At 36.4% G+C, this 14,332-nt stretch overlaps 1 protein-coding gene across 1 annotated transcript in view; it reads left to right on the top strand.

Moving 5' to 3' along the window:
• Nucleotides 1-14,332, top strand: part of MYO9A (myosin IXA) — a 107,150-nt gene that overhangs the window by 25,606 nt on the left and 67,212 nt on the right. Inside the window, exons 2-5 of the mRNA XM_063314255.1 lie at nt 1,206-2,119; nt 9,303-9,397; nt 11,506-11,568; nt 12,965-13,064. Coding sequence (XP_063170325.1) covers nt 1,277-2,119; nt 9,303-9,397; nt 11,506-11,568; nt 12,965-13,064 — 1,101 coding nt within the window. The 5' untranslated portion in view covers nt 1,206-1,276. The remainder of the gene's footprint in view (nt 1-1,205; nt 2,120-9,302; nt 9,398-11,505; nt 11,569-12,964; nt 13,065-14,332) is intronic.

Below are 14,332 nucleotides of genomic sequence, written 5' to 3'. Positions count from 1 at the left end.
CTTGATTTCCTGTCTGACTATAACCCCCACACACATACCATTGCCTAAGCTAATTCATGAAATCATGGTCCCATCACTAGTCATGATGGGGTCCCTGCTTTACATATTCTTACAGGGTGAGGCCTAAAGCCAGTAGCTTGCAAATAGTTTTTATAGCTATAACCATTTTGATCAATAAATTCTGTCAGTGCAAGATCATGTGCAGTGTGGGAGGACTGCAGGCAGGCTGGCACCACTTCAGTCTGACTGAATTTCCTTCTCCTCTCTCTGTGTATGATGTGTTTCCAGGTACCAAGTATGCCAAGTTTCCTGTCTTCATGATTCTCTGTGTCATGTTCCTTTGTGTTGTAATAATTCTATGATAGTGACATTAGGGGAATGCCATAATATGCAGAGTCTTGCCTCAGATGCATTGTGAAGGTTAAATTTAAAGTTTCTGGGCAATAACTCCTCATGGGAAATCTGGTTCTAGAAGAAGATTTTATTATTGGCGTCTGACAATCCAGATGAGAACCCTCAAAAAGGTATGCATATAGGTTATGGATTTAACTAGGAGCATGACAGTTGCTGAACTACAATGCTGAAATTTTATTTGAGATCACATATACCAGTCAGACGTTTTAAAATATTTTAAGTTTTCTGTTTTGTCATGCATGCAGATACTATATTCTGTTTCTGATGTAACTAAGAACTTGTCTTGCTCTTTTAGATCCAGTAGCAGCTACCAAAGGAAATTCAATACTGAATGTTTGAGTCACTTTTATCAAAGCCTCTTAGAGCATGAATATATCCTTTAACTATTCTTCAAATACAATCAGTTATGCATACATCAGAAGCTTATTCACACTGGGATCTAAAAATAAATTCTTGTCTTTTTAAACTGGAGCTGAAGAAGTTGAATTGCAAATGACAAAATGTTCAATTATTTAAAATCTTATTCTATATGAAGTCATACAAGTGGATGGATAAAATATATCTTAAAAATGAAGCTAATTTCACTGATTCTCATTAGGTTTTAATGTCTTCACTACTTTCCAAAGAATCTCAGAGAATATAGACATTGCTTTTTGAGAGAATGACAGTTTATAGTTTAACCATGGTTGCAGAGTTGTTTGAAACATTGAGCATTTTGGTTTGGTTTTGGAAAAATATTGTTCTGTATATACTCCTTATCCTTAAATTTTTTTTTCCTTTTTTTATTGTAGCGCTGACGCCATGATCTCTTATCTAGCCATGTTAAAGATGGATTGCTGTTACTGATGGGAAAAAGTCCAATATGAGTGGAAATGATACTGGAGGAAGAAGACGCTTTGAAGACACAGAGCACACACTACACATATACCCTGGGAGCATTGCTGAAGGGACCATTTATTGTCCTGTTATTGCACGAAAAACATCTACTGCTGCTGAGGTGATAGACTCTCTGATTAACAAATTGCAGTTGGACAAAACAAAATGCTATGTCTTGGCAGAAGTGAAGGAATTTGGTGGGGAGGAATGGATCCTCAACCCCACAGATTGCCCTGTCCAACGCATGATGCTGTGGCCACGTATGGCCCTGGAGAACCGCTTGAGTGGCGAGGATTATCGTTTTCTTCTAAGGGAAAAGAACCTAGATGGTTCAATACATTACGCCAGTCTCCAGTCCTGGTTGCGGGTGACCGAGGAACGGCGCAGAATGATGGAACGTGGCTTCCTTCCTCAACCACAGTATAAGGATTATGATGATTTATGTGCATTGCCAGATTTGAATGAAAGAACACTCTTAGAAAACCTTAGAAATCGCTTTAAACAGGAAAAAATTTACACATACGTTGGAAGCATTTTAATAGTCATTAACCCATTCAAATTTCTTCCCATTTATAACCCTAAATATGTCAAGATGTATGATAATCACCAGCTGGGGAAGCTGGAGCCCCATATTTATGCAGTGGCTGATGTAGCATATCATGCCATGCTACTGCGTCGAAAGAACCAATGTATAGTCATTTCTGGAGAAAGTGGGTCTGGGAAAACACAGAGCACAAATTTCTTGATTCATCACCTCACGGCTCTTAGCCAAAAGGGATTTGCTAGCGGAGTAGAACAAATCATTCTTGGAGCTGGACCAGTGCTGGAGGTAATATTAAAGTCATACTGTTGTTTATGATAAAGCTTTTGCCCCCAATTATGTTTTCTAATAATTAAATCATTATTCTGTCTTGGTGCAATTGATAAAGCTATGCAAAGCTTTCCTACCTATTGTGAGGATTCTGCTGGTGAAATACATGTGGAAAACATTAGGTTGGAATGTGCTTCTTTTTTTTAAATGCACCAAAGGACTCTGAGCGGGATCAACCATCATCCTACTCTTACATCTTTTCTGAAAACCTTTATGGATTATATTGTAGTGTTGTGGTATGTTTGTCACCCCAAACTATAACATTATTGTAGAAGAAAACTTAATTGTTTGAATTACAGGATTTCTCTGTGACTTTATAAGTGAGAATGCTAAATATTGTTTGAAATAATTAGGTCTTATACACCATTCTCTGTTAATCTTGATTTTTAAATCTCAAGAATAGCAAACCAGTACTGCTATAAATGGGCTTTTAGTTTGTTATTAGAGTTTTATTTTTATTTTAAGGGAAAATTTATCAGGTGAAGAAGGAGATAGGCAGGCAAATAACCCATTATCATCTTGCTTGCTTTTGGATCAGCAGAGAACTTTTCTGCTTCTTTCTTCCAAGTTCAAAGGAAATAAATAGTCTTCATTCATGCGTGAATTTTTTTCAGTTTCTTTGAAGTGTATTTTAAATGACATCTGCTCCATCTTATGCAAATTGTGAACACTGGTGAAGAATTAGGACACAAATCTAATATTGTCTATTTTATCACAGTAATTTGACATAAAATAGAAAAATATCAGATTATAATTTAACACATTTATGTATAAAACACTTATTTAGCCACCTATCAGAAGAAACTGGCATGTATGAGTCCCCTATTTTGTTATAAGCCAACAATAACATTTATGCTTATCTTACCCCTACTAGTGTAGCGAACCATCCATTGTTAAAAGTTTAAAAAGTTACTTAATAGATGAATGCACCTACAAGGAACTGTCTAGAATTGTGTTATAGAACTGGCCTTGTACCATCTGATCGCTCTATAAGAAACTTCAGTCACTATCATTCATGAGATATACAACAGTGTGTTCTCCATCCCAATTTAATATATTTCTAGTAATATAAGTAGATTGTATTTCTCTATAAAAGTAGCAAGGCAGCAAGACGTGTTCTGCCAACTCCGTTTCTGCCACAAGGACACTGCATATGCAGTATATTGAAGTCATCTGCTAAAATTGCTGATTTTAGCATTAAATATGATCAGAGTAAAAGCTTGATAAGGGACAAATTGCTGAGATCCCAAATTCATTCACCTCTAACGCTTCTTCCAAAGAAAACTCAAAAAGTGCTCTGGCTTTCATTGTTACAAACTCTATTTCTAACTGCCATAATTGGGTAGGTTTGGGTGGACCCCACATAGAACATATTCAGAAGAGAATGGCCAATTTTACAAAGTTTCAAAGGGAATGGATTGAGGAATAGGTAGATTTAAGATTAAGAAACTTTGTGAAATCTTTTAATTAACAAATAAATGTAAACATATAATATTCCTAAGTAGCAGTTATTTTCTTATTATGGTTAAAATTGTCCTTTAGAAAGAAATCCAAAATCATGGTAAAATAATGCCTACCTTTAAAAGTTCTTACAACCTGCATCATCTTTTAGGTTCAGAACGATTCAGCAGACTGAATTGCCTCTTCAAAGAATGTTTTCGTTACTTATATCCCACTTTCTTACATAGCCCTGTTTAATGAACTGATCATAACTTACGCGAAGACTGAAATATTTTACCACGCATAGAAAATATTTTTATCTAAAGTGGAGCATAATTTTTTTTATGCTTCCTGTCTTCCCAATCCCCCTTAACCATAGCTGACATTTATTTTTAGTAATCACAAAAGTACTGTATGCTAAGCAAAGCTGAATGTGTATCATAGAGGTAGACAGCTTGGCTGCTAACTTCAATACGTCGTGGGCTCTGAATATTGAAAATGTGCTCTCCAAAATTTTGTGAGAGAACTTTTCTTGATGGAAGACCAGATGAGGGTGGTGATATAGTTATCTAATAAGTTAAGGGAACAGGACCATTAGTTCTCCACCGAGCAGATTTATATTTGTTGGAGGATTGGCAGTGGCAGTGGTAAGAAAATTGCATTCAAGGCAGAGGTTATTCTGTTCCTTCTGCACGATACCTAGTATTTCAAGCAACCCTAGAACTAGAACTGTAAGGCAAATGATGATAAAGGTTTGACTCTTCCAATGCGTATCATACTCAAGCTTTGTAGAAGTTGGGCAATGCTGATGTCTGGATTATTATTTAGTTATCTTCTGTATCATGTGCACAGATAAAAATCTTAGTGCTATTGTTGAGAGGAAAACTTAGATTACTTTCATGCAGATTTCATCATACATTGGAAAGCTCTTTCCCATTTGTCAGTTTGAAGTCAGCCAAGGTCGCTTACTTTTCCAGTCTTGCCAGATGCAAGTGGGGGCAAGACCATGGATTTTTTCCTTGATTCTAACTAAATCCTAAATATCAACACTGAATCCCTTTGTAAAGTATTCCACACCTTTTTATCATTGCTTTTACACACTCTCTCTCTCACACACACACACACACAGATCTTTACACCTTCTTACAAGATGCTTAGAATCAGCTTAAAGGGTAGTTTGACCTCAGTGTTGTCCCTTCATGTGAATTTTATTCCAGTGAAGTTAATAATCACATTATTTTCATGTGTTATTTTGTAGGGCAGCCCTGAGAAGTCAGTATTTGTTGTTGAACTGCCTTGATACTATTTTCCATATATGTTACATCCAATCAAGACCTAGTTTGCTATTTCCAAAGCGAGCTTCTATAGTTCTTAAAAAAGGAAAGTATCTCAGCTCCCCATACACAGAACATATATCCATTGATTATTGTTTCAACATGTTAGGATGTGTTAGCTGTAACAGTGATATTAATCAGGAAATTACTAGATGTGGTTCTTAGACATGTTTGGCCCACTAAGGGTGCATTGGTCTTAAAAAAGCTTATTTGACTCCAGCATCTGCACTTGATTATCTCCCTCTTTGCTCAGCCAGCAGAAATGAGAGTGAAATTCCCTTTTTTCTACTTCAATTCCAATTCTCTCCCTTCCCCCACCAGTAAGTTCTTGTTTGTATTGGCTATTTCTACCCAGATCCATCATCTTCCATTTGCTCATACATCCTCTATTTGTCTAGGTTTCTTTCTTATTCAGTCCTGTTCCACGGCCCTCATCCTTGCGTACCTTTGCATGCTCCTTGGTCACTTGATTCAAAAGGATTCTGGTAGTGCTTTTTCTGACTAGCAGATTTTATTAAAAGGTATACACTTTTGTGAGGTGCATCTACCAGAATTGTACTGATTTTTTTCCACCATACCCTAACACAGCTCTTCTTGTACAGGATTTACTTGACTGAGTATTTCATGCCTTTTCCATTTGTCTGGGGATTTGGGGAATACTTTGAGCCATCAAAATAGAGGTAAAAATGTTGTGTCTGATAGGCAGCATCTGTTTCTGTCAGTTCTAGCTATTCATGGAGATGCAGTGGACTTTCTCCAATATCCTTGCATATTCAGACTGATTAAACCAAATGTCTGTGAATGGGAAACATTAATACTTGTATGAAACATGGTGCATTCACTGTGACAACTGCTACTTGCAATCTGCCAGAGACAATACACCACTCTTTTTAGAGGATTCACTCCATCTCAGCATGAACCATTAAGGTCAGCATTTGAAATTACTCGAGTTTGCACACATTAGTGACAGAGCAAAGGACTCATTCTATGAATAAAAGATTCTTTAATCTGTAACTACTTTTAACTATTCCTCAGTAGCCAGTGGGTCACAGCTGATTATCTGGATTCAGTTAGTGATACTTCTTCGAACTTTATTTAATGCAGAAAATGTTTGCAGCAGTTTTGAGAGATAAAGCTATAAAGCTGAATCAGCAGAAAGCTCAACATGTAATATATATAAAAGTAAAAATAGTAAATAACTCTACAGGAAGTAGAAAAATAAAAGATATATAATGCCTGCATGTGTTACCTTTCAATGGTTAAGGCATCAGGCTAGAAATTGGAACACTGAGTTCCACTCCTGCCTTAGGCACGAAGCCAGCTGGGCCAGTCACTCTCTCTCAGCCATAGGAAGCAGGAAATGGCAGACCGCTTCTGAAAACCCTTGCCAAGAAAACTGTAGGTACTTGTCAAAGCAGTCACTAGAAGTGAACACTGATTCAAAGGCATAAATAAATAAATAAAAAGGGAAAAATAAGTATTTCTTGTCTGTGCATGCTGGTGAAAGTTGACAGACCAGGAGAAGTTATTTCGATAAGAAATCCTACATTTGGGGCATGCTGCTAGTGAAGTCCACATTCCTCTGAAGTTATGAATTTTATCTGAGCAATCACAGAACATAAAACATAATCTGTCCTACATTTTGGAGAGCTAGGAAGGACATGGAAAAGATGATGTCCCTGAGGTATATGAAACCCCATTTCGGGGTTTAAAGGAAAGTGCCAGTACCTTGAATTGGGCTTACGAAAAGAGATAATTGGCATAGAAAGCAGTGTGTTGGCAGTAGAAAGCAAAATGGAATTTGTCTGATTCATGCCAATTCCCTGTGGTTTTAAGGATTATAATGTCAAAGAATAGATGTTAATTTGATTCCAGAATATGAATGAATCTGTCTATTTTGGTTTTCTGCTCATTTTCTCATAACATTGTTTAACTCTGTTTATAACAGTCTACCTTTTCTTAATTAAAAGTCTGCAGGTAGATTTGTGCCCATGTCTTTTAATCCCTTTTGTAGGCACTTTTTCTAATATATGTACTTTTTGGGAGCTGTTTTCTTCAATCTAGTGTGTTTGGCTAGTTTACATATTATTTTTGTATAAACTTTTTGACTGGAGGTTTGGAAAAGTATGATTATCCAAGTATAACTTTATTTTGTTTGGGAAATTTATATTGGATAAATTCACATCAAAATATGAGCTAATACCCTCCTACCCTAATCCATACTTGCTGCACATGAATAGAAGTTTGGTTTCCTTCCTTTAACATGAAGATGGTTGCTGACCAAATATATGCAGCTTTTTTTTTCTCAGTACTGAACAGGCTTCACCTCTGTTTCCTTTAATTTTTGTGATTCCGTTTAATTTTAGCTCCTTGTAACATCTCAATATAAGCTAGTGGAGTTGGCACAAAAGTTAAGGGTAGGTAACCTGACTGACTAGGTTCCCTCTAATCTAGGCAATGAAAACTGTTTTCATTCTGCTTATGTCTGTTTTGCTATTTGTTTTTTTCTGAGCAGGTTTCTGTGAATGTGTCATTCTTGTATAATCAGACTAGATAACCACCTATTAACTTACACTGAAACTTCCTTATTCTAATAGCCCGGGGATTACTCTGGCCTATAGCTGAAATCTCTTCTTTGGCACCATAAAAATAGTTTTTTAACCTTAAAGAACACCCAGCTAGTATGTGGCCAGCAATTTTTAAACATAAGGAAATGGTAAGAGAAAACTTAGGCAGAAGGAGCAAGCAGGCATTCAATTTACTTAAGCAGTCAATTTTAAATTCAAACAGATACTCAGACACATTGTTTTATTAGGAGTAAAAACAAGAAGAATACCAACAGTTAACAACAAGAATAATGTGCAACTTGGCTAATTTTCTTTGGAAGGTTGTTGTCTTGGCAAATGTTCAAAGGAATCTGGTCCTAAAAGTATCTCCTATGTCTTACAGCTCAAGCTATATTTTTTCTCATAATTATAGAAGACCTGAATGCATGCATAGGAACTGCAGGTGATCTTTCAATGTGTGTAGTTTTCTTAGCCAGCACTGACCTGATTCCCACAGCAAAGTTGATACAACAGTAGAAGCATATTGCCTGATGAGCTGGAACTCAGCTGAACAGTATCCTAAATGTCTCTTTCCTGGTAAAAAGAGATACTGAATTACAGAAAATACTATCTGTATATTCCCTGCTTTTTCCAAACTTGCCTACTAGCAAATCTAATTTAGCATAGAAGTTCTTAGATTCTTCCAGATTCCCTTGAAACCAATTCCTTGTGATTTACAATCAGGAACATGATTAGGGTCTGGTTCTGCAGAAAGAGGGCATAACATAGGGAAACTATAAAGAAAGCTAGTGCTTGAGTTATCTTAATGAGAGATGAGAACTTTTTCTGAATTTTTAAGTCATAAGAATTGAAAAATTATTTTAAATATAGATATATAGATACAGATAACATTCCCTTAGATGCCTGCCTGTTATGATAATCAGTATTAATGCCAACAGTATGTGAAATTCCAAGAAGTATATGCATCCAAACCATGTCGTGGTTTAATGCTGGGAATGTTGACTACAGCTGTGTTTGTGCTCTAGAGTCCCTTTTATGTTATGTTCCAAGTTTGTCACAAATACTTTTGAAGTCAGACTTGTTGCTACTTGTTATTTCTTTTCCAAACAGATGTTTGTAGGGAAATGAAAGAAGAGATATGTATGCTTTCTGTTAATAAGCATATTATTTTTACCAAATTAAATTGTACTTTGGTATTGAATTTGGTCATGATTCAACATCAAATCATTATTAGCAAGGCTTTGCAAGTTGCCAGAGGCACTATCCCTTCGGTAACTAGATAGGAGGCCTTATTTGTGAATGGGGCTCATTCTCCTCTGCTGCACAGCATCATCCCCTCCAAGCTGCTGGGTTGGTGATGAACCTGTCCAGACTTTTTATGCTGAAGGACTTCAGTTTGTCTTCCCTGGGGATGGGCCAGCAGCAGATTGTGATTTCAGGGCCACCAAGACAATCAAGGATTTTTCCCCGGTCACCATGGGTATAACGCACATCAGAGGCTCACATTAGATCTGGTTTGTATCTTGAAGCAATTGAGGCATAATTTCAGAGTGGGGAACTAGGCTTCATTCCTCTCTTGTGGTCAGATTATTCTCTAGCGTCTTTGAAAAGGTGCCACTCCCGTTCAACCCTGCTGGACTTAGCCAGCTGCAGTGCCCTTGAACTGAACTCAGCTTCTGGTGGAGTACATAATGCAAGCCAGTGGAACGTAGGAAATGGCAGATCCTCATCTCCATATTACCTCGGCAGTGGATGGTTTGGGTAGGTTTTCAACACTTACATCTCTTCCTATTTTGACAGGCATTTGGGAATGCAAAGACAGCACACAACAACAATTCAAGTCGCTTTGGCAAATTTATTCAAGTAAATTATCAGGAGACTGGCACTGTGCGTGGGTAAGTGGCAATGTGCAGTGACTAAAGAGCTTTAGGCATGAATGGTTTGCAGCTGTTAGTAGTATTATATGCATGATTAGAATGTAAAACATCCTGTGTAAATCTGGGCTCTAGTTGCTTGTCTGGGAAAGATGTGGGCATGTCATGTAGGAGAAATAATTGGCTTGATATAGGTATCTTCTCTTAAGGAAAGCAACTTCTTACATTCTTTCCATCACAACAACTTTTCTGTTTAATCACAAGGAAAAGATAATTCTCTGAAATGTGTTTTAATTTATTGATATAGAAAATTGTTGAGCAAAGTCCATTATCCACTTAGAAATTTTTCTCTGGACTACTTGGGCTCTGGCTTGGACAATAGACATTGTTCACAACTATTTGAATCTGAAACAAATGTGTTTTTCAAGGCGGTTATAATTTATGAAAGCGAATAAAGGACCCCTAACTTAAGGTACTTGCCTTCAAATCAGAAAATAAGCTATTCTAGATTGCTCCCACTAATGTTTTATTAATTAGCAACTTGAGTCCAGGCTTTAGAAATGGGAAGTAGAAGCTGGTTTTAAACAGAAAATGTTATGCTCAATTAGAAGAATGACCAGCACAAAGATTTATGGTTACCTGACAATCTTGTGGAACTATTATAATTTAAAGTGTATTAAAGCAGAAAAGCTTCTGAAACAGCCGAACATATTCTGTGGCATTATCCTGTAAAATATTTGGGATTGCAGAATTCCAGTTTTTGAAAGGCCAGTCTGATTATCATGCTATATTTTGCGCCATTTAAAATCTTCCAGTTCTATTAATTTCCTGGTAAAAGCTCTGCTTTCCTGAATAAAGATGAGACATAGAGCCAGACATTTTTTTCCTTTCTTCTCTGCTTCAGTTTCGTTCGGTCTGTTGCTTTTCCTTGTTAGAAACAAGGAAACAAAATCAATAGATTACCTGGCCAGTACATTGTCATAGTTCCAGTTTTTATATAGTCTGTTACCTTCCTGGAGTTCTAAAGGCAGGCAGGATGTAAGAATGCTGTTTACTTTGTTGATGGCTACACCCTGTGTTTTTTCTGCTGTCACATCTTTAGGATCATCAGATGTGAACAATTTTGGCCCACCAGGTGTATCAGTCAGAAAGCATTAAGATGTGAATCTTTCTATAAAATGCATGGTTGTTGAGATATCAGGAATAGCAGTAGTACCTTGATTTTGGCTCTAAGGAAGTTAAGTTCATCTGACCTTTCATTTAGTATAGAATATGTGTTAATAAATCTTGCTATGGTGTTGCAACAGGTAGGTAAATAAAAGCCTGTTAAGAATTTTATCTCCTTTTCTGAAGGAAGTTTTGTGCATTTAGGAAACTCCTACTTTTACAGTGACTTAGCAAAATGCTTTTCATTTTCTTTATCTGTTAAATATATGAGAGCCAGTTTGGTCTAGTGGTTAAGGCGCTGGGCTAGAAACCAGGAGGCTGTGAGTTCTAGTCCCACCTTAGGCATGAAAGCTGACCAAAGGTGACTTTGGGCCAGTTACTCTCCCTCAGCCCAACTCACCTCACAGGGTTGCTGTTGTGGGGAAAATAGGAGGAGGAAGGAGTATTAGGTATTCTCACTGCCTTGAGTTATTTATAAAAATAATTTAAAAAGTGAGCTTCTTGCATTTATGACTTACATTCCATGGTCTTCTGGGTATTTGTTTATATTAAAAATTATATCCCATCATTCTAATACATGGATACCACTTAGAAATTGTGTATATCAGTAAAAATTTAAGAGTCAAGACTATAGAATTAGAAAGCTCCAGGATGGATGCAGTACTGTAATACTGATATGGAAAGATTACATCACCATAATGTAGTGAATCATCAGTTCATCACTTTTTGCAGCACAATCCAAATGAACCCCAAATTTTGCAGATATATCTCTTTTGGGAAATGGAAAATGGAGCCACGAATATCAATTATTAATCTTAATAATTAACATAATATGAAAGTGAGGGAGATGGATACAACTACCCTTATGCACAGAATTCTTTCATCCCTCGTATGAATTAGGGCTTTTTCCCCATGAAAGTTAAACTCAGCGTGCGATGTTTTGTCATTACCTTTTCTTCTAGAGCTTACGTTGAAAAGTATCTACTAGAAAAGTCCAGACTAGTCTATCAGGAACATAATGAAAGGTGAGTAACGAATGAAGTAACATATAAAGTACTGGAACAAATAAAGGAAGATAAATCAAAACAATTATTAGAATTTCAGAGTATAATTATTACACTGGGTTATAAACTGTGTGGGCAGGCCTGCATCCCACATTTTGGAAGAGATGGTTCTCTCTCTCCCAAAATATGGAATGACATACTTATTACTGACTAATTCACGCCCCAGCTTTGGGGGCTTGTTCATACAATTCAGTTTTTATCTTCTTCGATAATTAATAGCTTGCCCACATCATTTACTAATAAATCGTAATATGAAATCACTGGGCTCCTGGAAATTTACCTCCAGAATTCTCTAAGCAAGGATTTCAGGTTAAGAGTAGTTGCTCACACAAACGGTTCAGTTTCTTGCTCAGAAATTACATTGTTCTTCGTAATGGATTCTCCTTGCAGACTGTTAAATGTGCAAGGCAGTAAGAGGAAAATACATGCTGCAGTCGTTTATTGACTCTGCACTCTAGTTTAGATTGTCCTTGCTTGTTACGTGGAGACAGGAAAAAGAAGGGTGGGTCAAGAAGGGCTGGGTCCTTACCCCTGCCCCACAAGCTGTGTGTATAAGATGGAAGTTCGTGTTAAGATCTGACCTAACTCCATCTTTCCCAAATGGAATACTGTATTTGACTTTTCAAAACCTCATGATTTAGCTGCTGTGTCTTTAATTTAGCCATCTCCAACTTGGTGCCCTCCAGAGCGATTAGATTATATTTCCCATTATGTCTATGCAGTGCAAAACAGTAGGAGTTGGTCCAGCGCATTTGGAGAGCACAAGGTTGGGAAATGCTATTATAGCTGAAAGGATTTTTAAAAGACACCTATTTGTTATCATGGTGACCGTTTTATGAAAATCTTCCATGTTAATACTGGTTTTTACTTGCTTGTGTCCTGGGAAATTTTGGTTTTCAGCATATATCTTCCATTATAGTGAAAACTGAAAAATAATACCCTCCACCCCCCAAAAAACGGATCAGGTTTATGAGTAACTGTACAGAACTTACTAGTCAGAAGTAAGAACCTGCTTACACATCTGTGTTACACATCTTTCAGTGAAGAATCTTGGAGCCCTTTTTCCTATTTTGGCTGTTCATTCTATTTTCTTTTATAATCACCTTGGAAATAGACAAGGGACAAGCTAGTAACAGGTTTAGTTTTTATATTTGCAGCCATGAGTTCCAACAATGCAAAGTATACCATGCTCTTGATTCATCACTCTTTGAGTGAGATGGGCGGTGATGAAATTCAAATATAAATAGATCACCTTTTTTGTAGTTCCTTCCTGATACGCAGGTAATGTACATACTTCCAGTTGTTCTCTAAGCTAGTTACTCATTTGTTACTCTAATACATTTTTATTTGTTATCAGGAACTACCATGTATTCTATTACCTGCTGGCAGGAGCAAGTGACGAAGAGAAATCTGCATTTCACCTTAAACAGCCTGATGAATATCACTACCTTAATCAGGTGGGAATATACAAGCAGCTTTGTGGTGGGTGCATGTGTTTGTCTGTAGAGGAATGGACTATTCTCTTCTGGCAGTGCTATTTTAAAGCTAATTTTAATGTCATCTGCTTAGAGATTTCATGACATAAGCAATTAATCAGTACAATAGTGAAATAAATGTTTTTGGATTATAGTTTTTCTAAAGAATATATAATTTTCCAAGTAAATTAAATATTAACAGCTAATAGAGGTTTATAATTTTATTTTCACAAGTTCACACATCTTAAACAACTTGCATGTTTTCCTAATTCATTTGGTAGCACGATATTTTTATATCTTTACAAATGTCCATTAATCCCAATTGCCTGTAAATAATTGAAATTGTGGAGATACTGCATCTTATACTAACGTTTCATAATATTTGTACAATTTGTTTTCATGAGTACTCAACAGTTCTGAATACAATAGAACCCAGATGAAAGAACAGTTAAGGTGGTTAAGATGCTTCCTTTACCTATATGCCATTAGAATTATATAACATTATTAAATACAATATTTTTAAGATTGAATCCTAAATTACTTTCCTTCTACTAGCCAAGTGGTATGAAGCACAGCAGGTTTTTCAGTATAAGATAATGTGAGATCACTGCTAGTGATTCCCCTCCACATTTGTGTATTGGTTCAGTAGGAAAGAGATTATGTGTGGGAAAGGAGTGGGGATTGGGAAATAGATCCCTAGATAGCTTAATAGTGATTGAATTATCACTTGAAGGAGTGATATAGGTATATTTGAAATTTTAAAAAGTAGAACTTTTAAATTTTGTTTTGTTTCTCTGTTTAAGAAGATTCCTAGGATGGATACCCAGAGAACCTGGCAATAGTTAATGTCTGGCCTTTATCTCTTTGGTTTTACGAAATGAACTGTAATTTTAGATTCTGATTTTACCTAAATGACTTATTATTTGGTCACAATAAGTATTTGAGAACTTTTGTTGAAAAGTTTATAAAACTACTTTTAACAAGATGGGAATCTTAATTTTAGTTCAGATTGTAGAACCATTAAACATTATAGTTGGTTTTTAATACTGGAAATTAATCAGAGCAGTGCTGGTGATTTTGTAGAGTGCATATAAGGTTCTTGGGCTTGGAGTCATTTAGTTAGTTATTTTGCAGTATTTGTATGCCACCCCAATCAGAGAGTTGCCTGCCTCTTCACCAGCACTTTATCAAAAAGGTTGAAATTGACCTACCTCACCTAATTGTGGGTAGTGAGTAAAATACATAAGATG

This window comes from Candoia aspera, chromosome 13, assembly GCF_035149785.1.
Source record: "Candoia aspera isolate rCanAsp1 chromosome 13, rCanAsp1.hap2, whole genome shotgun sequence".
Taxonomy (NCBI): domain Eukaryota; kingdom Metazoa; phylum Chordata; class Lepidosauria; order Squamata; family Boidae; genus Candoia; species Candoia aspera.
Note: the sequence above shows the minus strand (reverse complement) of the source record. Positions and strands in the feature narration are given on the sequence as shown.